This window comes from Stegostoma tigrinum, chromosome 6 (genome assembly GCF_030684315.1).
Source record: "Stegostoma tigrinum isolate sSteTig4 chromosome 6, sSteTig4.hap1, whole genome shotgun sequence".
NCBI classification, from domain to species: domain Eukaryota; kingdom Metazoa; phylum Chordata; class Chondrichthyes; order Orectolobiformes; family Stegostomatidae; genus Stegostoma; species Stegostoma tigrinum.
In genome coordinates this window covers 98,001,914-98,029,478 of record NC_081359.1, presented here as the reverse complement: position 1 = coordinate 98,029,478, position 27,565 = coordinate 98,001,914, and the positions used below count along the sequence as shown (strand labels likewise).

The window sequence follows — 27,565 nt, the reverse complement described above, 5'->3', positions numbered from 1 at the left end:
TGAATCAAGAGTTGAAATTGGCCTGTCACAAAGGTATCACTACAGTTGTTATGGGAGATTTCAACATGCGGGTAGACTGGGAGAATCAGGATGGTACTGGACCCCAAGAAAGGGAGTCTGTAGAGTGCCTCCGAGATGGATTCTTAGAACAGCTTGTACTGGAGCCTACCAGGGAGGAGGCAATTCTGGATGCGGTGTTGTGCAATGAACCGGATTTGATCCGGGACCTCAAAGTTAAAGGATCCATTAGGAGGTAGTGACCATAATATGATAAGTTTTTCAACCTGCAGTTTGAGAGGGAGAAGGGAGAATCGGAAGTGTCAGTATTGCAGTTGAACAAAGGGAACTATGGAGCTATGAGGGAGGAGCTGGCCGCAGTTCAGTGGTACAATACCCTGGCAGGGGTGGCAGTGGAACAACAATGGCAGGTATTTCTGGACATAATGCAGAAGGCGCAGGATCAGCTCATACCAAAGAGGAAGAAAGATCCTAAGGGGAGGCGGGGCAGCCGTGGCTGACGAGGGAAGTTTAGGACTGTATAAAAATAAGTATAACATAGCAAAGATGAGCGGGAAGCCGGAGGACTGGGAAGCTTTTAAAGAGCAACAGCGGATAACTAAAAAGGCAATACAGAGAAAAAATGAGCTGTGAAGGACAACTGGCCAAAAATATAAAGGAGGATAGTGAAAGCTTTTTTAGTTATGTGAAAAGAAAAAAAATGGTTACGACTAAAATTGGGCCCTTGAAGTCAGAAACGGGTGAATTTATTATGGGGAACAAGGAAATGACAGATGAGTTGAATAGGTACTTTGGATCTGTCCTCACGAGGGAAGACACAAGCAATCTCCCAGATGCAGTAGTGGCTGAAGGACCGAGGGCAATGGACGAACTGAAGGGTATTTATGTTAGACAGGAAATGGTGTTGGATAGACTGTTAGGTCTGAAGGCTGATAGGTCCCCGGGACCTGATGGTCTGCATCCCAGGGTACTTAAGGAGGTGGCTCTAGAAATTGTGGACGCGTTGGTAATTATTTTCCAAGTTTCTATAGATTCAGGATCAGTTCCTGCGGATTGGAGAGTGGCAAATGTTGTACCACTTTTCAAGAAAGGAGGGAGAGAGAAAACAGGAAATCACAGACCGGTTAGCCTGACGTCAGTGGTGGGAAAGATGCTGGAGTCAATTATAAAAGATGAAATTATGACTCATTTGGATAGCAGTAACAGGATAGGTCAGAGTCAGCATGGATTTACGAAGGGGGAAATTGTGCTTGACTAATCTTCTGGAATATTTTGAGGATCCTTCTAAGAAGATGGACAGGGAGGGCCAGTGGATGTAGTGTACCTGGACTTTCAGAAAGCCTTTGATAAAGTCCCGCATAGGAGATTGGTGAACAAAATGAGGGCACATGGTATTGGGGGCAAAATAGTGAGTTGGATTGAAAATTGGCTGCTGACAGGAAGCAAAGAGTAGTGATAAACGGGTCCCTTTCGGAATGGCCAGCCATGACCAGTGGGGTACCACAAAGTTCGGTGCTGGGACCGCAGCTGTTTACAATATATATTAATGATATAGACGAAGGCATTAGAAGTAATATTAGCAAATTTGCTGATGACACAAAGTTGGGTGGCAGTGTGAAATGTGAGGAGGATGTTATTAGCATACAGGGTGTCTTGGACAGACTAGGTGAGTGGACGGATGCATGGCAGATGCAATTTAATGTGGATAAATGTGTGGTTATACACTTTGGTGGCAAGAAGAGGAAGGCAGATTACTATCTCAATGGAGTCAAGTTTGGTAAAGTACAATGAGATCTAGGTGTTCTTGTACATCAGTCAATGAAAGCAAGCATGCAGGTACAGCAGGTAGTGAAGAAAGCTAATGGCATGCTGGCCTTCATCACAAGTGGAATTGAGTATAGGAGCAAAGAGGTCCTTCTGCAGCTGTACCGGGTCCTGGTGAGACTGCACCTGGAGTGCTGTGTGCAGTTTTGGTCTCCCAATTTGAGGAAGGACATTCTTGCTATTGAGGGAGTGCAGCATAGGTTCTTGAGGTCAATTCCCGGAATGGCGGGACTATCTTATGTTGAAAGATTGGAGCGACTGGGCTTGTATACTACTTGAGTTTAGAAGGATGAGAGGGGATCTGATTGAGATGTATCAGATTATTAAGGGATTGGACACTGTGGAGGCAGGAAGCATGTTTCCGCTGATGGGTGAGACCAGGACCAGAGGACACAGTTTAAAAATAAGCGGTAGGCCATTTAGAACAGGGTTGAGGAAAAAACTCTTCACCCAGAGAGTGGTGGATATATGGAATGCTCTGCCCCAGAAGGCAGTGGAGGCCAACTGTCTGGATGCTTTCAAGAAAGAGATAGATAGAGCTCTTAAAGATAGTGGAATCAAGGGTTATGGGGATAAGGCAGGAACAGGATACTGATTGTGGATGGTCAGCCATGATCAGAATGAATGGTGGTGCTAGCTCGAAGGGCTGAATGGCCTACTCCAGCACCTATTGTCTGTTGTCTATCTATGCATACACATGTGCACATGCTTATATGCATGCACACAAACACTTGTGGAAATATGTGCACAGACATGAATATATGTGTGCACGCCTGAATGTATGTACATGTGCCCAAATGCATGCTGTGCACACACGCACTTATTCATACATGAGTGCGTGTGCACATACCACCTCTCAAGCCTCCATATTGGGTTTGCAGTGGGGGAGGAAAGGTTTTGGGAAGCACTGCCCTGGCACAGTTAAATGCCGTTATCACCGCAAAAGCCAGGCTAGAATACAAAACACCAGCTGCACTGCATCAAACCCTGATTTTTAAACGTTTGGCTAATGTTTGTGAGGAAAAATTGCCCAATACTTTGAAATGTAAACTATTCATAGAAGTGTTTCAAGATGTTAAGAGCTCTATTTTAATCGATAATGTCAATGTGTTTCATGAAAAATGATTACGTCATCACGAGTCAAACAGACTGGGGTTCAAGGATACTCTGCTTAATCTGGACTGTCATTGAGATTTGGGGATCCCTGGGTTTGCTTCAGATGAGATCAAGTAGCATAAGGAAAGCCAGTCCATTAGAACCTTTTAAATGACAGTGCGACTACTGTATTTGAGATTCCAAATATGATTTGCACTTCAAAACATTTCATTAACGCATTGAAATCTCACTTATTACAGTGGTGCTTACAGAATTATTTGCTACTCGTACGTTATTTACAAGATCACTGTGACATTCATGTAGTTTTTTTTCTTTTTGTTCTCTCGTGGTTTTAAAAAACGTAGGAAGAGACCCAAGCTGTGATAGCCATGGCTCAGTTGGTTCTACACCCTTTCCCACAAACCGCACCACCCGCCTCCCCCCAAATCACCAAAATCTTTTTCCAAGCTTTAGGCACAAAAATAAACCAAAGCTGACGCACTCCTGGGCGAGTGTTACACTGTCAGAGACACCAGCTTTCAGACATGCTGTTAAATTGAGGCTCCATCTGCCTACTCTGACGGATGCTCACAGACTGTATTTTGAATTTAAAAAACTGGGTAGTTTTTCCCCAGTGTCCTGACCAATATGTATCCCTCGTTGAATTCACAAAAGTCCGATTTATCTGATATTGGGAGCTTGCTATGTGCAAATTAGCCATCATGTTTCCTATTTTACAGCAGTGGCTACACTGCAAAAGTGCTTCCTTGATATAATGCACTGTAAACCTCAAAAAAAATGCTGTAGAAATCGCAATCTTTCTCTCTGTCCAAGTTCAGTTCATCTGGAGTTGAATACTAGTTAATGGTATTCCAGAAGAAACACTGTGTATTTTGGGAGGCAGATTTTCTAGTCTTCCACGTGATGGAATATTTGTTAAAACTCCAGTGATTTGGTGTCTAGACTATTTCTTTTGAGATACGATAAGAGTTTAGGAGAATCTCCATCATACTACTTCCCCTGTATTATTCTGTTGCCTTTCCCAATGATTATTTTGAAAGAAAAACCTAAGTTTTTGTGCTTGTTCCAGAAACTTCATGTATGGAATTGTGAAGCTAATGTATGCTGTAGGACAACTTGAAGATGGATTTTACTATACAGACTGCCTGTTTTTTGGTGCCATCATATCTGCTACTGATCCAGGTATGTATCAACACAGACGTGTTGAGGGATAAATGGATGTTAGGTTTGTGATTTCCACAATCCCACGTCTTCTGCTAGGCGGCACGGTGCCTCGGTGGTTAGCACTGCTGCCTCACAGCGCCGGGGACCTGAGTTCGATTCCACCCTTGGGCAACTGTGTCTGTGTGGAGTTTGCACATTCTCCCCATGTCTGCATAGGTTTCCTCCCACAGTCCAAAGATATGCAGGTTACGTGAATTAGCCATGCTAAATTACCCAGAGTGTTCAGAGATGTGTAGATCAGAGGGATGTTAGAATTTTAGAAGGTTCAATCGCTTCCCTGTCATCTTCTGATACTCAGCCATAATCTTTCCTCTTCCAACATCCTCATAAGTTCCTGTGTGCTTTTTGTAACGTTTCTAGCTGACTGGGTGTGACCCACTCTGCCTTTCGCCAGTGACACATTGTGAAATGTCCATGTCAGTAGGTTTTCAATGTTCTCACGGTTATTATTTCAGCCTTGAGTGTAGAATTGGTCATTACAGATTGACTCTGCAAAACTCATAGGATCGAAGGACAGATTAACTTATTTCTTGAGTGTCATCACTGCGCAAACGTAAGAACTGCGTTAATGGTGAAAAATTAAATCCATGTTCTTGGACGTGCCATGAAATGATGAGGAACGGTTTTGGATGTGGTGGAAAAGGGAAGCTACTTAATTACTTTTTTCTGAAGGAGGGGCCAGAACCGAAATGTCAGCTTTCCTGCTCCTTTTGATGCTGTCTGGCCTGCTATGTTCATCCAGCTCCACACCTTGTTATCTCAGACTCCTGCATCGGTAGTTCTTGCTATCTTCAAGCTATTTAATTCAGTGCTTTGGCCTAACTCAAGCTCATCAAATCCACACTGTAAAATATGAGTTAGTGACAGGCCCTGATCCATGCTAAGACTATAAACTGCTCTGATCAGAGAATACCTCAAATATTCTTTTCAGTTTTGGGTTCTACGACAGAAGGAAATTTGCTTTAAATAATGTTAAAAAAAGGCAACAAGACTGATCACTCATTGAAAGGGTACTGGGTAATGAGGAAAAGTGTTGTTGTAGATGAGTTTAAAGTTGTGAAGCTGATTGAAGCATGTTTTTGTGCATCTTAATAGTATCAAATCTTTATCTTTTGAAATGTCTTTTGTTCTCTGTTTTTGTCTTGAGATCTTGTGAAGGTGAAATTTTAGCGTGCAAAGAAGAAAATGTAGGAGTTCTTCAAAATTCTTAAAAGAAATCTGTTTCAACTCACTATGCCCTATTCTTATTTTTCACCATTACTCTAATTCATCTGTTCTATATAATCTTCAAAGCCTTTCCTAAAGTGCAGTGCCCACGTTGGGATACACTACTGTACATCAACTGGGGCCACCTGGTGTTTTGTATCAGAATAGCATAAGTTTCCACTACTGTATTCTCTGTTTGTATACTTCAGCTTCTCATGTGTGTTTATTAACTGCTTTGTTAACCTGGCTGCTGCCTTCGAAAATTTTTGTGCTAGTGTTCCCAAGCTTCAGTCTCACTCATGCTTGCGCTCTCTTCTCTTCTCATCCCCTTCAAAACCAGATCATTTAGCATGTCTCACATGTTCTGTTTTGTTTTAATTTATTCAGTACAGAATGTCTAGGGCTCATCCGTTACAGCAGCCTGCTTTATCCTTCAGAAATTTACCTGGTCCTTTTCCCACCATGTTTATAACCATTGCAAGTTTTAACTCATCTACTGATTTGGAAATTGTGCTGCATTATTGGGACATGGGTCAGAATCTTCAATTTCTGTCACAGCTCTGGCTCACTTGCTGAGTAACTGGCTAGATAGCATGGTGGCTCAGTGGTTAGCACTGCTGTCTCATAGCACCAGGGATCCTGGTTCGATTGCACCCTTGGGTGATATTCTGTGTGGAGTTTGCACATTCTCTGTGTGTCTGCATGGGTTTCCTTCCACAGGATTCCTTCCACAGCCCAAAGATGTGCAGTTTAGGAGGACTGGCCAAGCTAAATTGCTCATAGTGTCCAGGGATGTTCAAGCTGAGCAGGTTAGCCCTGGGAAATGCAGGTTTACAGGGTTATGGAAGCGGGTGGGATACTCTTCAGAGGCCCTTGTGTGGACTCAATGGGCCAAGTGGCCTGTCCCCTCATTGTAGGGATTCTAATCAAGACAGCCAACTTCTCACAGCAAGGCACACCCCCACCATCAACCCCACACTTTCTTCCAGTTGGGCAGGTAAATCCTTTATCGGTGGAGGGAGAGAAGGGTTTCATGGGGTTGAACTGATGTTTAGGGGTTGTTCAGTGGCCGAACCCCTGCCCTATATTGGGTCCTTTTTTTATTAAAATTTTCTACTAATTACCACAGATTGAGGGACTTCACCCCTTTCCCTTAACAGAGAGTCAGCCCTCACTGTCCATTCATGTTTTTGTCCCATAGTTGCCGCACAGACAGGAATTGACCTGTAATTATTAGTTATTAATTGTCCACCTAAGGGCCTCACTTGATAACAAAACAGGTGGCCCAAGCTCATCAATGCGGTATCAGCACTGAATTTGGAGGGGGTAGTGGGAGCCCTCAGCTAATTAACATGTCTTCCAACTCTGGAAGATTATACCAATACTGAGAGAATTAGTGTATGACCAGCACTGTTTTGGATGTGTTGAAGTTAAGGGGGCTTGGAACTTGAAAGGCCACTCAAGAGGGTAGTTGAGACTTAGTTTCCAAATCTAGTGTTACACCCATGTCCCCAAAGTTGGCCACTGAAACCATTGCTGATTCTTTCTTTTCTTTAGCTTTTGAAGCCTTGAATGTTCACGAATTGAGTGAATGTTTTCCAAGTCCCATTTCACTTTCTGGATGACCTCGGTTGGTCTGGTATCACCTGTGGAGAGAGAATCAGAGTTAGCATTTAAAATCCAATACGGCTCCTCTTTCGAGGTTCAATTCTGAAGGGGAGTGAACAGTGTGGTGCTAATGTCCCCAGAACCCCAAGCTAATGCTCTGGGGCACATAGTTTGATTCCTTTGGCAGATGGTAAAATTTTTAAATTCAACAAAAATGTGGGAGAAGAGTAAAGCTAATAGCAATCGTGTCAATTGTTGCAAAAACTTATCTGGCTCGGCAATGTTTTTTTAGGAAAGGAAATGTGCTGTCCCTAGCCGGTCTGGCCTACATGGGACTCCAGATCCACAGCAATATGGCTAACTCTTTGGGCCGTTGGGGCTGAACAATAAGAGCTGGCCTAGCCAGTGATGCCCACGTTCTCGTGATTAAAAACAAATGCTGCCAGACCTGCTGAGTTACTTCTACTTTGACTCCAGCAATTTCTGGTTTTATTTCATGTCCCCAGCCTTATTTTGTTTTTTCTTTTTTGTTTTGACAGTGACTGTTCTTGCCATATTTAATGAGCTTCAAGTGGATGTTGACCTGTATGCTCTACTGTTTGGGGAAAGTGTGTTGAATGATGCTGTGGCCATTGTGCTGTCATCGTAAGTTGACATTTTACTTCAGATATTGAAAAAGACAATTGTTTCTCATGTTTTCTGTGATGACTCACAGCAGAGTAAATTGCATCCATCACTAGTGGAACATTGGAACTTGTGGTGACAGTGAATAGTGGCTGGAGTCCGTCATAAAATAAATAACTTGAACTCCGAACAGAGGAGGGTGGGAAAGCCATTTTTGAATAATATGCTCATACAATGAGGAAAGTGAATTGGAGTATGTTTGAATGTGTCTTTCTACCTGTCTGTATATAAAAGATTTTTGTTTTTGTTTCTATGAAGGTCAATTGTTGCTTACCAGCCAGCAGGTGAGAACAGCCACACCTTTGATGCAGCTGCTTTCTTCAAGTGTGTGGGTGTCTTCCTCGGAATATTCAGTGGCTCCTTTGCCATGGGGGCAGTAACTGGAGTGCTCACTGCTCTGATATCCTTTTACTGTGATTGTGGTGGTTAATCCAAATACACCAGATTCTGGTTATAATGGTGATCAAAATCCTGCGGGCAGCGAAGGGTCTTCTGACTCCCTCCTCCGTCTGGACTAGACAAACCCCAATTCAGCATTGCCGCCCCACCTACTCCCCTTCTGATCTGACCCCTTTTCCCATTCTTGGCCTCATCCCCAACATCCCCCTGCCTGACTTTCTTCACAGCCTGACCCAGCTTCCTATTTGCTTTTCCATTACAACACAGTCTCATTTGTTTTTTTTTTGGAGCTTGACGACTGTGTTAAAGCAAATTTGCATTGTAGTGTTAGCAAAGGCATTCTTTTTTTTTGGACAACGGAATAATTAAAGTGCTTGCATTTATGTGACACCTTTCACATCCTCATATGGATTAGTCAAAGTGTCTTGCATCTAATGAAACCAGCTATAAATTTGCTAAAATTTCAACAAATTTGCACATCTAGGAGGCCTCCCAAACAGCAGTACTATGGATAACCTAATGATTTGTTTGTTTATTAAATGGTGGCTCGGAGAATAAAGCTATCCAAGTCGCTGCAATAGTTTCCCTGCGCTGCTTCAGGTAGTGCCCCAGGATCTTTTTATGTGCACCAGCAACTACACCCAGTTGGCACTTTTCCTCAAATATTTGTGAGACATGGGCATTATGGCATGTTCCTAGCTGCCCTTGGACTGAGTGGCTTACTAGGCCACTTCAGAGAGCATTTGAGAGTCAACCACATCGCTGTGGGACTGGAGTCAAATGTAGCGGTTGAGGATGGCAGGTTCCCTTCCCTGAAGGACTTTAATGAGCCAGGTGGATTTTTCCAACAATTGGCACTGGTTTCTCAGTCATCAGTAGATTCTTAATTCCAGAATTTGTTGCAATTGAATTTTAAAAATCCATCATTCGTACCTGCGTCCCCAGAACAATTTCTGGATAAATAGTTTAGTGATAATACCACAAGGCCGTTGCCTGTGACAGTTCAACACAGTTACACACTGAAACCTGGATAGTGTAGTTTGTATCTGAATTAGAGCTTGAACAAAAAGCCTGTTCCGCCTTTGAGGATGGAGAGCTGCTGCTATCTGAATGTAGTGTCACTGGAGGAATCTCCTCCTTCCAAATCTGTGGCTTTCACCTGCAGCTAAAAATGGAGAACTTGCTACATTTTTAATGCAGTCAAAACATCACATTATGCCACTGAAACGGGAGCTTGTTGGACTGTTGAGTTTAGCCAGGCTGATGTTTCATTGTGTGTAACCACAGCAGTAGTTCAGGAGTGATATTACAGATTTACTTCAAGTATTGATGAAGACCAGCCCAGCAGAGTTTCATTCACAGAAATAGATTTTCTGGACAATTACTGGACAGTAGTTGTCCAGGTTTATTAATGTACCTGCAGGTATGAAGATCGCAATCGAACGGCATTAATTGGACCACCAACTTGTGGATTATATTTTTTAAAAATTCCAAGTTCTTGGTGCAAACTGTATTACCCATTGCACAGTTATTCTCTAACTAGTCAAGAGTCTAACTGCCCACATCCCACCAAAGCAGGGTAGGAAATTTAATTTGATCGGTCTGGTCAGTATTGAGCTAGTTGAAAATCCACTGTCACCGTTATGGTTTGTGCCACCCTGTGTGGTTAACTACACAGTCAGTGACCAGTGCAGGCCTCAGGGTAAGCTGAATCATAGAATCCCTACAGTGTGGAAACAGTCCCTTTTTGCCCCACAAGTCCACACCGACCCTCCAGAGCATCCCGCTTAGACCCCACCCCCCCACTCCCCCCAATAACCCAACAAGTCTACACATCCCAGGGCACTACAGGCAATTTAGCATGACCAATCTATCTAGCTTGCAAATCTTTGCACTGGAGGAAACCGACACAGACACGGAGAGAGTGTCGCCCGAGGGGTAGAATCCAACCTGGGTCTCTGGTGCTGTGAAGCAGCAGCACTAGCCACTGAGCCACTGTGCCACCCCAAGCTCTTCGAGAACAATAGGCAACCACAATCACTTTGGCAGCAACAATGGTTGACAGTAAATGCAACCCTGCCAACGGTGGCTATATTCTGAAGGCAAATGAGGGGAGGGGATGGCCTAGTGGTATTATCATTAGCTTAATAATCTAGAGATGTCCTGGGGACTGGGATTTAAATTCTACCATGGCAGATGGTGGAATTGGAACGCCATAAACATCCGATTTTAAGAGTCTAATATGACTGTGAAACCACTGTTATAAAAACCCAACTGGTTCACCAATGTCCTTTATAGGGAAGAAACTGCCATCCTTACCTGGGTCTGCCCTCCGTGACTCCAGACCCACAGCAACATGGTTGATTCTCAACTGCCTTTTGGGCGATTAGGGATGGGCAATAAATACTGGTCTAGCAAGTGATACCCACATCCCATGATTGATTTCAGGGAAGACTACAATTCAGATCATGGATAACAAAATGTGAGGCTGGATGAACACAACAGGCCCAGCAGCATCTCGGGAGCACAAAAGCTGACGTTTTGGGCCTAGACCCTTCATCAGAGAGGGGGATGGGGAGAGGGTTCTGAAATAAATAGGGAGAGAGGGGGAGGCGGACCGAAGATGGAGAGAAAAGAAGATAGGTGGAGAGGAGAGTATAGGTGGGGAGGTAGGGAGGGGATAGGTCAGTCCAGGGAAGACAGACAGGTCAAGGAGGTGGGATGAAGTTAGTAGGTAGGAGATGGAGGTGCGGCTTGGGGTGGAAGGAAGGGATGGGTGAGAGGAAGAACAGGTTAGGGAGGCAGAGACAGGTTGGACTGGTTTTGGGATGCAGTGGGTGGAGGGGACGAACTGGGCTGGTTTTGGGATGCAGTGGGGGAAGGGGAGATTTTGAAGCTGGTGAAGTCCACATTGATACCATTGGGCTGCAGGGTTCCCAAGCGGAATATGAGTTGCTGTTCCTGCAACCTTCGGGTGGCATCATTGTGTGGCACTGCAGGAGGCCCATGATGGACATGTCATCTAAAGAATGCGAGGGGGAGTGGAAATGGTTTGCGACTGGGAGGTGCAGTTGTTTGTTGCGAACTGAGCGGAGGTGTTCTGCAAAGCGGTCCCCAAGCCTCCACTTGGTTTCCCCAATGTAGAGGAAGCCACACCAGGTACAATGGATACAGTATACCACATTGGCAGATGTGCAGGTGAACCTCTGCTTAATATGGAAAGTCATCTTGGGGCCTTGGATAGGAGTGAGGGAGGAGGTGTGGGGGCAAGTGTAGCATTTCCTGCGGTTGCAGGGGAAAGTGCCGGGTGTGGTGGGTTGGAGGGCAGTGTGGAGCGAACAAGGGAGTCACAGAGAGTGGTCTCTCCGGAAAGCAGACAAGGGTGGGGATGGAAAAATGTCTTGGGTGGTGCAGTCGGATTGTAGATGGCGGAAGTGTCGGAGGATGAAGCGTTGTATCCGGAGGTTGGTTGGGGTGGTGTGTGAGAACGAGGGGGATCCTCTTTGGGCGGTTGTGGCAGGGGCGGGGTGGTGTGTGAGAACAAAGGGGATCCTCTTTGGGCGGTTGTGGCGGGGGTGGGGTGTGAGGGATGTTTTGCGGGAAATGTGGGAGACGTGGTCAAGGGCGTTCTCGACCACTGTGGGGGGAAAGTTGCGGTCCTTGAAGAACTTGGACATCTGGGATGTGTGGGAGTGGAATGCCTCATCGTGGGAGCAGATGCGGCGGAGGCGGAGGAATTGGGAATAGGAGATGGAAATTTTGCAGGAGGGTGGGTGGGAGTCGGTGTATTGTAGGTAGCTGTGTGAGTCGGTGGGCTTGAAATGGACATCCGTTACAAGCTGGTTGCCTGAGATGGATACTGAGAGGTCCAGGAAGGTGAGGGATGTGCTGGAGATGGCCCAGGTAAACTGAAGGCTCGGGTGGAAGGTGTTAGTGAAGTGGATGAACTGCAGCCCAATGGTATCAACGTGGACTTCACCAGCTTCAAAATCTCCCCTTCCCCCACCGCATCCCAAAACCACCCCAGTTCGTCCCCTCCCCGCACTGCACCACACAACCAGCCCAGCTCTTCCCCTCCACCCACTGCATCCCAAAACCAGTCCAACCTGTCTCTGCCTCCCTAACCTGTTCTTCCTCTCACCCATCCCTTCCTCCCACCCCAAGCTGCACCTCCATCTCCTACCTACTAACCTCATCCCAACTCCTTGACCTGTCCATCTTCCCTGGACTGACCTATCCCCTCCCTACCTACTCATCTATACTCTCCTCTCCACTTTATCTTCTTTTCTCTCCATCTTCGGTCCGCCTCCCCCTCTCTCCCTATTTATTCCAGAACCCCCACCCCATCCCCCTCTCTGAAGAAGGGTCTAGGCCCGAAATGTCAGCATTTGTGCTCCTGAGATGCTGCTGGGCCTGCTGTGTTCATCCAGCCTCACATTTTATTATCTTGGATTCTCCAGCATCTGCAGTTCCCATTATCACTGATACAATTCAGATCAAGCGTTGGCTGAAGAATAACTTAGAACATGTCATTATTGGTGACTCCCTAATGGAGATCATGATATGCAGATGTTGTAGAAGAACATTCACAGGTTTCATAGTTGTAAATTCACATCTTTATAAATTTAATTCTGCTAGTTGACTGGGCACTTTGTTTTATACAAATGATTTGTCTTTTTTACAGTCATATATTAAAACTGTAGGTCATGGCTATGTTTGATTGTGACAGATAAGATCACGACAGCAACTCATTCGGAGCAGTGAGTCTAGGCTGCTGCACTAATAAATAGCAAATTCTAAGTCATTACCACTGGCTATGTTTTTTTAAATTCTTTCTTCACCCTCCCTCCCACATTTCTTGCCCAACACCATAAATGTGTCCCCTTCTCCCAGACCTTGGTTTAAATATATGCAGAAACCAGAAAATAATCATAATGAAACCCTCAAGAGAACATAGGAGACAGAAGGCTCCCTGAGTAATATCCATTAGCTTCTAGTTGACCTCAGCATGTTACATGCCTTTCTCAATTATTCCTTCCCTCAAGGACAGACAAGGTAAAACACATGTTCTAACTGATCAGTGAAAAAGAATCCCTAGATCCTAAATGACTCGTGACTGAGCAATGCTCCCAGTCAACAACAGGACCGGTGTTTTCTCTAGAAAAGCTGATTTGTCTTTTGAATGAGACTCTTTTTGGATTCTGATCTTCAGCTATTGCCTTAACTGCTGCTGTCCCACGTCACCAAATTTACCAAACTGCACTGTTTCCCTCTCCTGGAGACTGCACTGTTTTTCTTGATGTCTTGGAGCACCTTCCTCCTTGCAGAAGCATGTGGCTTCACTGGTAAGTTAGTGACCTAGGAATAAGAGTCAGACAAAGATTCAAGTCCGTTCCTTAGAAGGATGCTACAGACTTGACCAGTTCCTATCCTAGTACTGTTACTCTGCAAAATTCTGCTTTGGGAATGTCGTAAGTTTACCAAATGTGTCAAAGATAAAATGGAATGCTAGTCAATTGTTGGCTCCATTGGCTTGGACGTGGCTGTTAGTTAAATTAATGCTGGTTTGGTATTGAAATAAATAGCCAAGTGGTTTCTGTTCCAAATCTGTATGTGGCTGGCCAGTTCTGATCATGGGAGTCTTTATGATGGTATAGCCAATATAAATATCACTGCAATATATAATCCCTGGGTTATTCACTGCATAGCTGCATTTAGCTGACATCTGAAAATGATCTTGCAGGATACCTAAATTGCATGGAAATGTTTTGGGTCTAATAACAAACTTTCCTTTGATTAAACAAGAATCTAAGGCGAGACTTTCTCTGTTGTCTGTTTTATAGCAATATCGTAAATTTGAGTACAAAGAATGTTTATAATTTTCCAAGGCAATTGTCTTTCATCCTCCTGCTGTAATCCCAATTCACGTACAGTTTGGAGCTGGATTAACCCAAATGAGCCTAACCATGAACTTTAAGGTTTCCCTGTTAGTATGTCATCCAATATTTGGAAGAAACTTCCAATCAGACACTTGTTTTGGTCATCCATTTTGAGGTCTGTTCAATTTCTTTAGAATGACTACTGAAGACAACTGACTGTGGTGAGGAGGAAATACTGAGTTGATGTGCAGGGTTTTGAAGGTGAGATCAGTGGAGCACCCCCAGGTTAGTCTGTGCGATCACTGATATCAGTTTAACTCCCTCAACTGCTAAAGTTCAGTGTATCCCCAGCATCCCATCTGAACAGAATTACCATTAATCAAGTGAGATATACACTTCAAGCAAATAAGTGACAAAGTGAGGGTAGGAAACCATTACAAGTAAAAGTATGACGAAATCTTGCTGCTATTGAATGTTTGAGTGTACTGTCCTGTATTGACACTAGGTGTTAGAATTGCCACAATGTGCTGATCTCTGGAACCTAACCCACAGCAATAAAGTGAAACGAAGCCTCAAACCTGGTCCTTTTTGGTACAAATCTGAAGACAAAGCTCCCTACGACATAAGGATGGGTTTAATTAATTGGTCATAATCTCTGTGAGGATAGGAGATCATGAGGTCATCTCTTTGAGGATTGGGATTTAATTTGGGTGATGTTGGCCCAGTTGGAAACTGGGAGTAGTAGCGGTTTCTAGTAATGCTCCAGACACGAGCAGAGATAAGGCTTTAAAGGGGAGGTGGCTAACAGCATCTCCATTTTCCTTCTCAATCTGCTGACAGCCTGGCAATGGCCACCTTGTTCCATGGTCAACATTTCTGTCACTGCAGCAAGCCGGAGCTCCAGTAATGCTCAGGGCTTGGGAATTCTGCAGCCTTCTGGACTCTATATAAAGTTCAGCAATGTTAGGGCTTGTGGCACCTTCTCCAATGTCTTTACCCCCCAACCCCCACACACCAGGCTTGTTATCATATATTCTGCTGTTACACACAACCCATTGTTAGCCACTATTAGTCCCAATTGGCAGCTATTCATTCACCCAGGCTGATCATTATCCATTCCTTCGTCTGTCCAACTGGCTTCTGTGTCTCTGGGTTCTATCTCCACCTATTGTCTACTCCTTAACCCCTCCTTCCACTCTATCCTCTACATCAGTTCTGAGGAAGGGTCACTAGACTTGAAGCGTTAACTGATGTTGAACTTTTCCAGCAATTTCCGTTTTTGTAACAATGTTAACCACGTCACCAGGCAATACGCTAGTAAACTGGTTTTTTGCGAGCCCTTTTGAAAGCTCAAAAGCTGTATGATTCCTGTTCTCGTCCGGAGACACCACTGATTTTTTTTTACAAAAAATAGTCCACAGTGTACAGCATTGCTGGAGTGTGCATTGTTAACCCCTGGTTACCTTTTTGAAGGTGGTGGTGAGCTACCTTCTTGGACCACTGCTGTCCATTTGCTGTTAACACAGCCACAGTACTGCTCAGAAGGGAGTTCCAGGATTTTAACTGAAGTATTCAAATTCCGGTGTGGTCAGGGATAATTGGCATCGATTGTCTCATTAATAAGCTGAAGTGACATCCCATTGTAAGCAGGTAAATTTCTTAATGGCCTTCCCTGTCTCCAACTTAGAACAGGAGGTTTTCCTAACACAGGCAGACTCTCAGAATTTAGGCATATTCCATGCAGCCAGGACTTAGATGTCAAGTCCATCCAAAGCGTTTGATCAAAATATTTGATAGAATTGGAGCAAACTATTTTCACAAATAACGTGGAATCCAAAACAAGGGTAACATAACCTTAAAGTTAGAGCGAGACTATTTAAGTAACATTGTGAAATTTTCTTCTCTCAAAGGGTTTTGGAAATTTGTAATCCTCTTCCAACAGTTGTTGAAATTGGGGTTGAGGTTAAAATTTGCATTCTTAAATACAAATTAGGGACAAATGTAGGCCATTTGGCCCCTCAGTCCCGCTCTGCTTTTCAATAAAACCTGTTGTGTTTGTCTTTTGAATTAAAATGCTCAGTGCAACAGAAACATCATATTCTTCCTTTTATATTCAATACCCCTGGTAAAAAGGAATGCATTCCATTAACCACCTTAATTACTTGCTGTACCTACGTACCAACTTTGTGCACCAAGACACCCAGATCCCACTGCAGATCAGAATTTTTGGCAATTGTCATTTTGCTTTACTGCTTTGACTCTCTACAGCTTGATTTGGTGCACTGACTTAAGCTCGACCCCTGACTCCTATTGTTTAGTTCAAAGCCCCCTCTACCTTCCTTGTTATTTGATTGTTAGAACACTAGCCCTGACAAGGTTCAGGTGCACACCATCTCAGCGATACACAGCCCCCACTTTCCCTAGTTTTGATGTCAATGTGTCAAGAACTGCAAGTCAGTTCTTGCACGCTGGTCTTTGAGCCACATATTTATTTTACTTTTCATTCATTCAAAACTTTTTCTTCGATTTTGTTATTCGATGAGGATGCTGTATTGAGAGTTATGGAACATTAGCAGCTAAACTGAATGGAAACATAAATTAGCACTTAGTAAGGAATGATTGAAGTAGGCCAAAGGACTGAATAGCCAACTTCTGTTTCTTTTAATGTGGCATTAAGTTGTCCATGTATTGCAATCAGAGCTACCACTAAAAATTGTTCCGAACAGTACCTGGCAAGGTTCTGTGGAATGTTACGGTTCCAGAAGGAATAACCTGAAATGTAAAGCTCCTACTATGGTTCCTCTGCTTTATCACAACTACATTTGTCTGAACAACATTAATTTTAAAATGATTCTTCCCTTGGTTCTCTTGTAGACCAAATGAATTAAAGTTTTAAAAGAAGCCAATTTAACCAGGCTTTTTCATGTTGACGAGTGAATTTATTACTTAGTAAACACCAGCTGCAACAAGACAACACTCGTAATGTTAAACTTTGAAAAAACAGAACTGCGGATGCTATAAATCAGGAACAAAAACAAAGTTGCTGGAAAAGCTCAGCAGGTCTGGCAGCATCTATGACGGAGAAAACAGTTAACGTTTCGGGTCCAGTGACCCTTCCTCAGAACTGATGGTGGCTGTGAACACGTCACTTTATATGCAGAAAACAGGGAGGTGGGTCGGGTAGGGAGTAAACGATATGATAGAGCCTAAAGTCAGAGAGAGAGAGCGCCAGTTGGACAGACAAAGGAGTTATTAACAATCAGACTGGGAGGATGAGTAGTTGTTAATGGGGACTGTTTGTGACTAACAACAGCAGGTGTGTAGTGGCAGGCTATGTGATAACGAGGCCTGGTGTGTGGGTTGGGGGGCTGGGACATGGGAGAGCTTAGGCCCTAAAATTGTTGAACTCAATATTGAGTCTGGAGGGCTGTAGGGTCCCCAGGTGGAAAATGAGGTGTTGTTCCTCCAGCTTGTGCTGGGCTTCACTGGAACACTAACAAGCCAGAGACACAGATGTTGGCCAGGGAGCAGGGTGGTGTGTTGAAGTGGCAGGCAACAGGTAGTTCAGGGTCTTTTTTGTGAGCAGAACATAGGTAGGTGTTCATAATGTTAAGTATGACCTATTTCTTGCTCGTCGTAAAATAAGTTTTTAAAAGATTTAACTTTTTTAACGTAGATAGGAGGTAGTAAAAGAAACAAGCTTTTTTTGCACCTAGGTATCTTTGTACCTAAGATGGTGTCGTGTGTGGCAACATTATACACTTCTTACTGTACTCCTGTACTACTTTATTTGAGTGCATGCGACAATAAAATCTGTATCTGTATAAGACAGACTAGAAATGAACGTGAATCCCATAAAGGTTTTTTGTTTGAAAATGTAGAAGGATCAATCTGAGTTCAGTGAAGAGTAGGTGATGGAATGTTGTGGTTGTTACTTTTCCTAATACCAGAAACATGTGTGAGGTTTCCAAGATACCTGCCTTTGCAGGTCAGCTAAGAGGCTTCTGTCCTGATTTTTTTTTTTCGTTTTGTCTGGCAGTGGTTTCTTTGCTGCAAGAAGGTAGAAAGACTTCCTGTTCTCCTTGCCTGCAGCTTAGACACGGCTTAGTTTCCTCAGCTGTACCCATACAGTGCACACAGACCAGCAATTGAACCCCTGTTCTGATGTATCTTGAAAGGAAAAAATGCAGAACATGTTACTCACTCAGACTTCTATCTTTTCTATCCTAGTTTTCACAATCTGAGATAACTTAGTGGTAATTTAGAGTTTAGTTTGTGGTGCATTGCTACTTTCAAATCCTTCTCTTCGAAGTTTCCTTGACACCCGTTAGGTGTGATAGTCCTAGGTTCCCTTGTGGATAAAGATAATCTTCATGGGTCCTCTACATGGCCACTGAATTACAGTTCTCATCTTTTACAATTTTTTTGTCATTTCTTTGGCTGTAAGTCCTTTTTTTGTTGCTTAAAATGAAAAGCACAATCGTAACTGAAAGTTCAGTATATGCGTATGTGATCTGAGGTTACGATCCATTATCACAACAGATGTCTGGTATAGAAGATGTACAGAAGCCATGGGGGTGCTATTCGCTATTGAACAGCTTTAGATTAAGATACAGTGCTGGGGTTGAGCAGAGGAAGATTTACTTCACAATGTCCCATGTCTCATCTGAGGTCACAGGCACTAAATACCATTTTTGAGGACCCACGAGGAGTACAAGAATTTGTATATTTTAAAACCAAATTAGGAGAAGATGCAGAGCCTTGATAGGCACTTGACAATACTCAAGTTTGTAGTTAAAATTCCATTTGTTTTAACATGAAAAGGACAATGAAGTAGAAGAGGAGGGCTCTGTATGTTTGCATCCCACAATTGTATACAATCAATTAGATTCTGAGGTTCACAATGTTGTGATGGTTTGTGTCTAGTTGGAACCTACGTGTAGTCTGAAATAGCAAGGCTTTTGGGATGATGCTTGATCAGGTTGTTGCTGCTGTCCTACAGGTGGAGAAGATTGTTAGTGTTTTTCTCTTCCTCGCAAAGGTTCTCATTATTTTGCCATGACGTCAAGGAAAGGTGATTTGATGAATGGTGAAATCCTTCAATGGATGGTTGCTTCCCTGTCTACAACTTTGGTTGATTCTATGTGTCAACCATGAAAAAGCTTGGCCAGTCAGTATGATGAGAAGCTGTAATTTATTATGCATGTCGGTTTCTGTGTCTAACTCCAGATGCTGCTCATCTATAATTTGCTTAGTGTTTCACTTTCGTGGATGTAATAAATCCACTGTTTATATTATCTGCAGTAGAATGGACCAGGTTTGGTGATTTTTTTTTATTATTACTGCATTTTGGGCTTTTAATTTATGCCCTTTGCCTCAATTTTGTGTCAGGAACACTCTGCCACCCATGAGTATGGAATTGTCTCCATTAACTGAGACTGCCAGCTCATGTATTTCCTTGGTTCAGCCTGACTTTTCGCTGGCTGTCAAGATTTTAAAAATTATTTCATGGCTTATGACTATCGTGTGGCTGGGCTGCCATTTATAGCTCAACTCTTGAGAAAGTAGTGATGAACCATCTTGAACCACTACAGTCCTTGGGGTGAAGGTTTACCCACAATGGTGTTAGAAGAAAAATAGAAATTGCTGGAAAAGCTCAGCAGGTCTGGCAGCATCTGTAGACAGAAATCAGAGTTTTGTGTTGAGTGACCTTTCCTCAAGGGTCTGTTCTGACGAAGGCTCACTTGACCTGAAATGTTAGCTCTGATTTCTTGCTGGAGGTGCTGCCAGGCCTGCTGAGCTTTTCCAGCAATTTCTATTTTTGTTTCTGATTTAAAGCCTCCGCAGTTCCTTCAATTTTTATTTTGTGATGTTAGCAAGGTCCAGGATTTGGGCTGAATGACAGTGAAGGGACAGTGAGGGAGTTTGTAGTTGGGTTGCTATGTGGATGGGAGGGAAATGTGAAAATGGTGGTGTTTTCATATGTCTGTTCCGTCGTCATATGTAGATTTGGAAAGTGTTGTTGAAGGAACCAATGTGGTGCAGGACATCTTGTGTATGAAATACATTCCTACCATTGTGACCTGGTGCTGGGGGGAGTGAATATTAAAGGTGATGGATGGGGTGTTGATAAAGCAAGCCACTTTGTCACAGATGGTGTCTTTAGTAGAGCATTCTACCGCACTCCAGCTTTGTGCCTCACAGATGGTAAACAAACTCCAGGGTGTCAAGATTTGTGTTCTTTCCCACAGAATTCCCAGCCTCTAGCCTGGACTTATGGCTGGTCCAGTTCAGTTTCTGGTCACAGTCATACAACACAGAAACAGACCTTTACAGTGCTAATTTTCAGGATGCTGGTGTTAGGTGTCGGGGGGAGTTCAGCAATGGTAATGCTCCCTCCGGGGGAGATCTTTAAGTTGTCTTGTTGGCAATGCCCACTGCCTGACACTCTGGTGCCAGGAATGTAACTTGCCTCTTAGCAAAAAAGATAAACAGCTTGACCCGCCTTCCTATTGTAATGCACTTTCTTATTTTCCATGCAGGTGTGGTTGCAGTGCTCTTTTGTGGAATCACGCAAGCTCATTATACATACAACAACCTGTCTGCAGAATCAAGAGACAGAACAAAGCAGGTACAGAAAGCCTGTGTCTAACGCGGGTTGGTGTTAGAAACATTCCTGTTTTGTTCTCCTGTTTGTTTTGGATGGTCACAGCAGGACGGCAGGAAGAACAATTAGCCTTAATGCCCTTAAATGATGAACAACACAGTTTGGGCAGAATTCTAACCCATATTTAGTGTCCTGCGACAACAGCTTGCACTTCTCTGCCACCTTTTTTTGTTTTGATTTTAAAAAAAAAAGTTTTGACACTAAGCCTCAGAATGTTAGGACAGATACCCAAAAATTGGGTCAGAGGTAGGCTTTAAATAATGTCTTGAAGGAAGAAGGAGTTAAGACTGGTTTACTGAGATAACTGGTAGAAAATGTTTAAGGTTACATTTTCCAAACAATGTGCCCTGGCACACTTGATACATGTGTTTAAAATGTTGCGTGAAGCTCTCAAAACTGCCCCCTGAACATAGAACATCACAGCACAGTACAGGCCCTTCGGCCTGCAACGTTGTGCTGATTTGTCATACCGATCTGAAGCCCATCTAACCTGCAAAATTCCATGTATGTCCATATGCTTGTCCAATGACAACTTAAATGTACCTAAAGTTGGCGAATCTACTACCGTTGCAGGCCAAGCGTTCCATTCCCTTACTACTCTCTGAGTAAAGAAACTAACTCTGACACCTGTCCTATATCTTTCACCCCTCAATTTAAAGCTATGCCCCCTCATGCTCGCCGTCACCATCCTAGGAAAAAGGCTCTCCCTATCCACCCTAACTAACTCTCTGATTATTTTGTGTTTCAATTAAGTAACCTTTCAACCACCTTCTCTCTAATGAAAACAGCCTCAAGTCCCTCAGCCTTTGCTCGTAAGACCTTCCCTCCATACCAGGCAACATGCTAGTAAATCTCCTCTGCACCCTTTCCAAAGCTTCCACATCCTTCTTATAATGCGGTGACCAGAACTGTACACAATACTCCAAGTGCGGCCACACCAGAGTTTTGTACAGCTTCACCATAACCTCTTGGTTCCGGAACTCGATCCCTCTATTAATAAAAGCTAAAACACTGCATGCCTTCTTAACAGCCCTGTCAACCTGGGTGACAACTTTCAATGATCTGTGTACATGGACACCAAGATCTCTCTGCTCATTTACACTACTAAGAATCTTACCATTAGCCCGGTACTTTGCCTCCCGGTTACTCCTACCGAAGTGCATCACCTCACACTTGTCTGCATTAAACTCCATTTGCCACCTCTCAGCCCAGCTCTGCAGCTTATCTTTGTCTGTCTGCAACCTACAGCATCCTTTGTCACTGTCCACAACTCCGCCGACCTTAGTGTCGTCTGCAAATTTGCTAACCCATCCTTCTACGCCCTCATCCAGGTCATTTATAAAAATGACAAACAGCAGTGGACCCAACACTGACCCTTGAGGTACACCACTAGTAACTGGTCTCCAGGATGAACATTTCCCATCAACTACCACTGTCTGTCTTCTTTCAGCAAGCCAATTTCCGATCCAAACTGCTATATTTCCCACAATCCCATTCCTCCGCATTTTGTACAATGGCCTACTGTGGGGAACCTTATCGAACGCCTTGCTGAAATCCATATACACCACATCAACCGGTTTACTCTCATCTACCTGTTTGGTCACCTTCTCAAAGAACTCAATAAGTTTTGTGAGGCACGCCCTTCCCTTCACAAAACCGTGCTGACTACCCCTAATCAATTTATTCTTTTCTAGATGATTATAAAACCTATCTCTTATAACCTTTTCCAATACTTTACCAACAACTGAGGTAAGGCTCACTGGTCTATAATCACCAGGGTTGTCTCTACTCCCCTTCTTGAACAGGGGAACTACATTTTCTATCCTCCAGTCGTCTGGCACTATTCCTGTAGACAATGACGAGTTAAAGATCAATGCCAAAGGCTCGGCAATCTCCTCCCTGGCTTCCTAGAGAATCCTAGGATTAATCCCATCCGGCCCAGGGGACTTAACTACCTTCACACTCTGTAGGATTTCTAATACCTCTTCCTTGTGAACCTCAAACCCACCTAGTCTAGTAGCCTGTATCTCAGTATTCTCCTCGACAACATTGTTGTTTTCTAGAGTGAATACTGTCGAAAAATATTCACTTAGTCCTTCCCCTATCTCATCTGACTCCACACACAACTTACCACTACTATCCTTGATTGGCCCTAATCTTACTTTTGTCATTCTTTTATTCCTTAAATACCTATAGAAAGCCTTAGGGTTTACCCTGATCCTATCCGCCAACAACTTCTCATGTCTCCTCCTGGCTCTTCTGAGCTCTCTCTTTAGGTCTTTCCTGGCTACCTCGTAGCCCTCAAGCACCCTAACTGAGCCTTCACATCTTATCCTAACATAAGCCGCCTTCTTCCTCTTGACCAGAGATTCCACCTCCTTCGTAAACCATGGCTCCCGTACACCACAGCTTCCTCCCTGCCTGACAGGTACATACTTATCTAGGACACAGAGGAACTTTTCCTTGAATAAGCTCCACATTTCTGATGTGCCCATCCCCTGCAATTTCCTTCCCCATCCTATGCTCACTAAATCTTGCCTAATCTCATCGTAATTGCCTTTCCCCCAACTGTAACTCTTGCCCAGTGGTTTTACACCTATCCCTTTCCATCACTAAAGTAAACATAACAGAATTGTGATCGCTATCACCAAAGTGCTCACCTACTTCCAAATCTAACACCTGGCCGGGCTCATTACCCAGTACCAAATCTAATGTGGCTTCGCCCCTTGTTGGCCTATCTACCTACTGTGTCAGGAAGCCCTCCTGCACACACTAGACAAAAACTGACCCATCTATAGTACTCGAACTATAGTGTTCCCAGTCAATATTTGGGAAGTTGAAGTCCCCCATGACAACTACCCTGTCTCTCTCACTCCTATTGAGAGCCATCATGGCTTATTCGGGTCTTTGGTTCCACAACCACATGGTTGACTCTTGCCCCCTGGAATGAACCAGAGCTTGCAGGACAGGAGACAGTGGTGAAGACGCAGACTTTTGCTGTTTCACCACTCATTTTACGTCCATTCTCAGGATGTGAGTAATGCAGAAGAGCCAGCATTTATTGCCCCTTCCTAACTGCCTTTTGAAAGAAAGGTGCTGTGGCAGTCCCACAGGGGACAAACCTACATTGCTTTTCCAGTGGTTTGATGCGACTGAGTGTTTCGTTGGGCAACCAAGAGTCAACCACGTGGTTGTGGAACTGGAGACCTGAATAAGCCATGTGTATGTGTGAATCACTGCTGCAAGGACTCACAGCAGAGAACCAACTAGATTTCTATGATCAACTCTTAATTCCAGAATTATCAATCAGACCAGCATTTAGTTCATTCAGGTTTATTCATTGACATAATATGAATTCTGCCAGCTACAATTTCAACTCGTGCTTCCTGGCAAAAGGTCCAATCCTCCCAACGTATCGCCCAGTAATAGTACTACGATGCTACCGTTCGCACAATGTTTGTGCAGAAGGAGTGTTATTGACATGGTGCTAAAACAATGCATATGAAATTATTGAATTAATCTGCCGCTGAAATACTTCATGTTACCCATGTCCCTCCTAACCCTCTGCTTGCAGCTAATTCTCTACCACGAGAGGGCAAGTGACAATACCCATTCCCATAACTCTGACAGTGGTACACTGTAGTCACTGTGGGGAGACTTGCTTTCTTGCAGGTCAGGCAATTGCCTTCTGTTTTCTCTCCTCCTTTTTTGGCCTGTACCCCTTGCATTGGGTAATGAAATCCATTTCCTTACTGATCCAGTAATCTGAAAATTGTCACAATCTGATTAGGGACCAGTAAAGTTTTTTTTTGGTAAGTAGTCAAAGTTTGAGATCGCAAGAGAATAAATCCCCAAGATTCCACAGTTTTGAACAAACAATGATCAACATTACAGCATGCATTACAGATCTAATTTGTTAGTAATGTTGTATGTGTGTGTCTAGGCTTACTCCCAACATCCAGAATTAACTGTGGTAAGTCTGGGTAACTAACAAACAGTGGTTGAACATCCATAGACCACATCAAGTTGCAAATCAAATCAAGACAGACCACATGGAGTTTTAAGCAATCCCCTGGACATTAATGGCATGACATCCAATCTCATTAAATCTTGGAAATAATTTCAGTGCTGCCAAACCTAAGTGCAGGACTCTCTGAAAAGACAGCATCATGGACTGCCTCCGCAATGGCTCCCATTCTGTCAGTTAACATAGAACACAGAACGTAGAAAAGTACAGCACAGTACAGGCCCTTCGGCCCACGATGTTGTGCCGTGGAATAATCCTAATCCAAAAATAAAATAACCTAACCTGCATTCCCCTCAATTCACTGCTGTCCATGTGCATGTCCAGCAGTCGCTTAAATGTCACTAATGACTCCGCTTCCACGACTACCACTGGTAAACTATTCCATGCGCTCACAACTCTCTGGGTGAAGAACCTCCCTGTGACGTCTCCTCTATACCTTCCGCCCAACACCTTTAAAACTATGACCCCTCGTGGCAGTCTATCCTGCCCTGGGGAAAAGTCTCTGGCTATTGACTCTATCCATCCTCTCATTACCTTGTACACCTCGATCAGGCCACCTCTCTTCCTCCTTTCCAGAGAGAAAAGTCCGAGCTCAGTCAACCTCTCCTCGTAAGACAAGCCCTCCAGTCCAGGCAGCATCCTGGTAAACCTCCTTTGCACCCTCTCCAAAGCGTATACCTTCCGTTGCTGGCTCTGTGCTACCCTGGATTCTGGAAACTGCATTCCAGAACTTATTGCAGCACAGCTCCACCTTTTGGATAGCTAACTTCACCAAGCTGGTGCTGCCCCAGTGTTTTTTTCCCCCCTCTTGAGCTCTAATTTTCTTTAGCTGCCCAACTGGAACAAGAACGTCTCCCCAAATGCAAATTGAACAGCACCAGAGTAGTTCAGTTGCCTCAAACAAGAGGAGATGCTGGAAATCTGAAACAAAATAAAGAGCTGGGCAAGCTTAGCGTGTCTGGCAGCATCTGACATTCTGGCAAAAGATCACTGAACTCAGTGTTAACCCTGTTTAGCCTTGGCCGCACGGTAGCTCACTGGTTAACGATGCTGCCTCAGTGCCAGGGACCCAGGTTTGATTCCATCCTCGAGTAATTGTGTTGACTTTGCACAGTCTTTCAGTGTCTGTGTGGGTTTCCTCCCTATTGCTCTACTTTGTTCCAACAGTCCAAAGATATGCAGGTTAGGTAGATTGATAGATGCTAAATTATCTGTAGTGTATAGAGATGTGCAAGCTAGGTGGATTGGCTATGGGTCATCCAGGGTTATAAGGAGAGGGTAGGGGTGTCGGTCTGGGTGGGATGCTCTTCCAAGGGTCACTGTGAACTCAGTGGGTGGAATGTCCTCTTTCTGCACTGTAGGGATTATATGATTCTCAACCGTTCAGCTAAATAGCAGCAGTGTATGACTGAGATAATGGGAACTGCAGATGCTGGAGAATCCAAGACAACAAAATGTGAGGCTGGATGAACACAGCAGGCCAAGCAGCATCTCAGGAGCACAAAAGCTGACGTTTCGCGCCTAGACCCTTCATCAGAGCTCTGATGAAGGGTCTAGGCCCGAAACGTCAGCTTTTGTGCTCCTGAGATGCTGCTTGGCCTGCTGTGTTCATCCAGCCTCACATTTTGTTGTCTTGCAGTGTATGACTGAGCCTGGTTCTGTCTGTTTTTCATGCTTTTACTGTCTCTGACTCCACCTGCCTGTAACCTTTTGAATTGTCCTTCAATGATCCTTGAATTGTTTTGTCCCCCAGTCCCACCTTTATTCCTGAGGATGTTTTGAATGTAGCCATCTCGCAACTGTTGGAATATAGAGTTCCATGAATGTTACAATATTCAGAGATTTCTGGCTTCTATATTACAATTGTATAAATGAAATGGAGTTCATGACAGTTACAAGATGTACATCATATGCAATGCTAAGTTCACTGAAATATGTTATCATGTACATTAATGTCATCTTTTTCAGTTGTTCGAAGTTCTGAATTTCTTGGCTGAAAACTTCATATTTTCCTACATGGGGTTGGCACTATTTACGTTTCAGAATCACATCTTTAACCCCATCTTCATTCTGGGGGCCTTTGTATCCTTTAAAAATTCCTGCAACGGTTATGATGGAGGATAATTGTAATGCATTTAAGATTATCTCCATATTAATTATGCAAGAATTTGTTTTTATTAATTTGTTCTTGGAATATGGGTGTCATTGTGACGGTCACCATTTCTTACCCATGCCTAAATTCTTTGGAGAAAATGCTGGTGAGTTACCTTCTTGAAACATTGGGGTGTAGGTACTTTTTGGGGACGGAGCTCCAATGATCATCTCTCGTTCTTCTGGGAGCAAAAGGATGGAAGCCATTAAAATTCCGGAAGGATTTAAGAGGGTAGACATGGCGAGGGTGTTTACTTTGGTTGTGGGGAGCCTAAAACTAAGGGCCATAAATATCTGTAACAAATAACCTCAGGGAGCTCAGGAGAAACCTCTTCATCGGAGAGTAGCAAGAAATTGGAACTCACTACCTCAAGGTGTAACTGAGCCAAACAGCATGTTATATTTCAGAAACCTGGGTAAGTGCCTGAGGGAGAAAGGAATATGAAGAGCATCATTTGACTTTTGAGAGTTACAGCACACAGTGCAGCCATTTGATCCAATTATGCCAGCTCTCTTGGAGCATCTTGTCTCTGGACCCAGTCCATTGTCTTTTGCCCGTAACCCTACAATATTTATTTTCCTTTTTTAGATGCTTAACAATTTCCCTGTGGAAAGCTGAGATTAACTGTCGTGGAAGCAGCTTCAATGTAATCCAGATCGCAAAAACTCTCTATATATTTTTTTAAAAATGTCTGCCTCATATCACTCTCTGTCAATAACTATAAATCAATGTCCTTCAGTTCACAACACTCCCACCAATGA

General features: G+C 43.7%; 1 protein-coding gene across 2 annotated transcripts in view; it reads left to right on the top strand.

Moving 5' to 3' along the window:
* The window catches only part of slc9a7 (solute carrier family 9 member 7), a 150,319-nt gene that overhangs the window by 76,613 nt on the left and 46,141 nt on the right, over positions 1–27,565 (top strand). For both annotated transcript variants that reach the window (XM_048532733.2, XM_048532732.2), the window contains exons 5-10: positions 4,028–4,140; positions 7,536–7,641; positions 7,939–8,080; positions 13,319–13,424; positions 20,501–20,589; positions 26,621–26,734. In XM_048532733.2, coding sequence (XP_048388690.1) covers positions 4,028–4,140; positions 7,536–7,641; positions 7,939–8,080; positions 13,319–13,424; positions 20,501–20,589; positions 26,621–26,734 — 670 coding nt within the window. The remainder of the gene's footprint in view (positions 1–4,027; positions 4,141–7,535; positions 7,642–7,938; positions 8,081–13,318; positions 13,425–20,500; positions 20,590–26,620; positions 26,735–27,565) is intronic.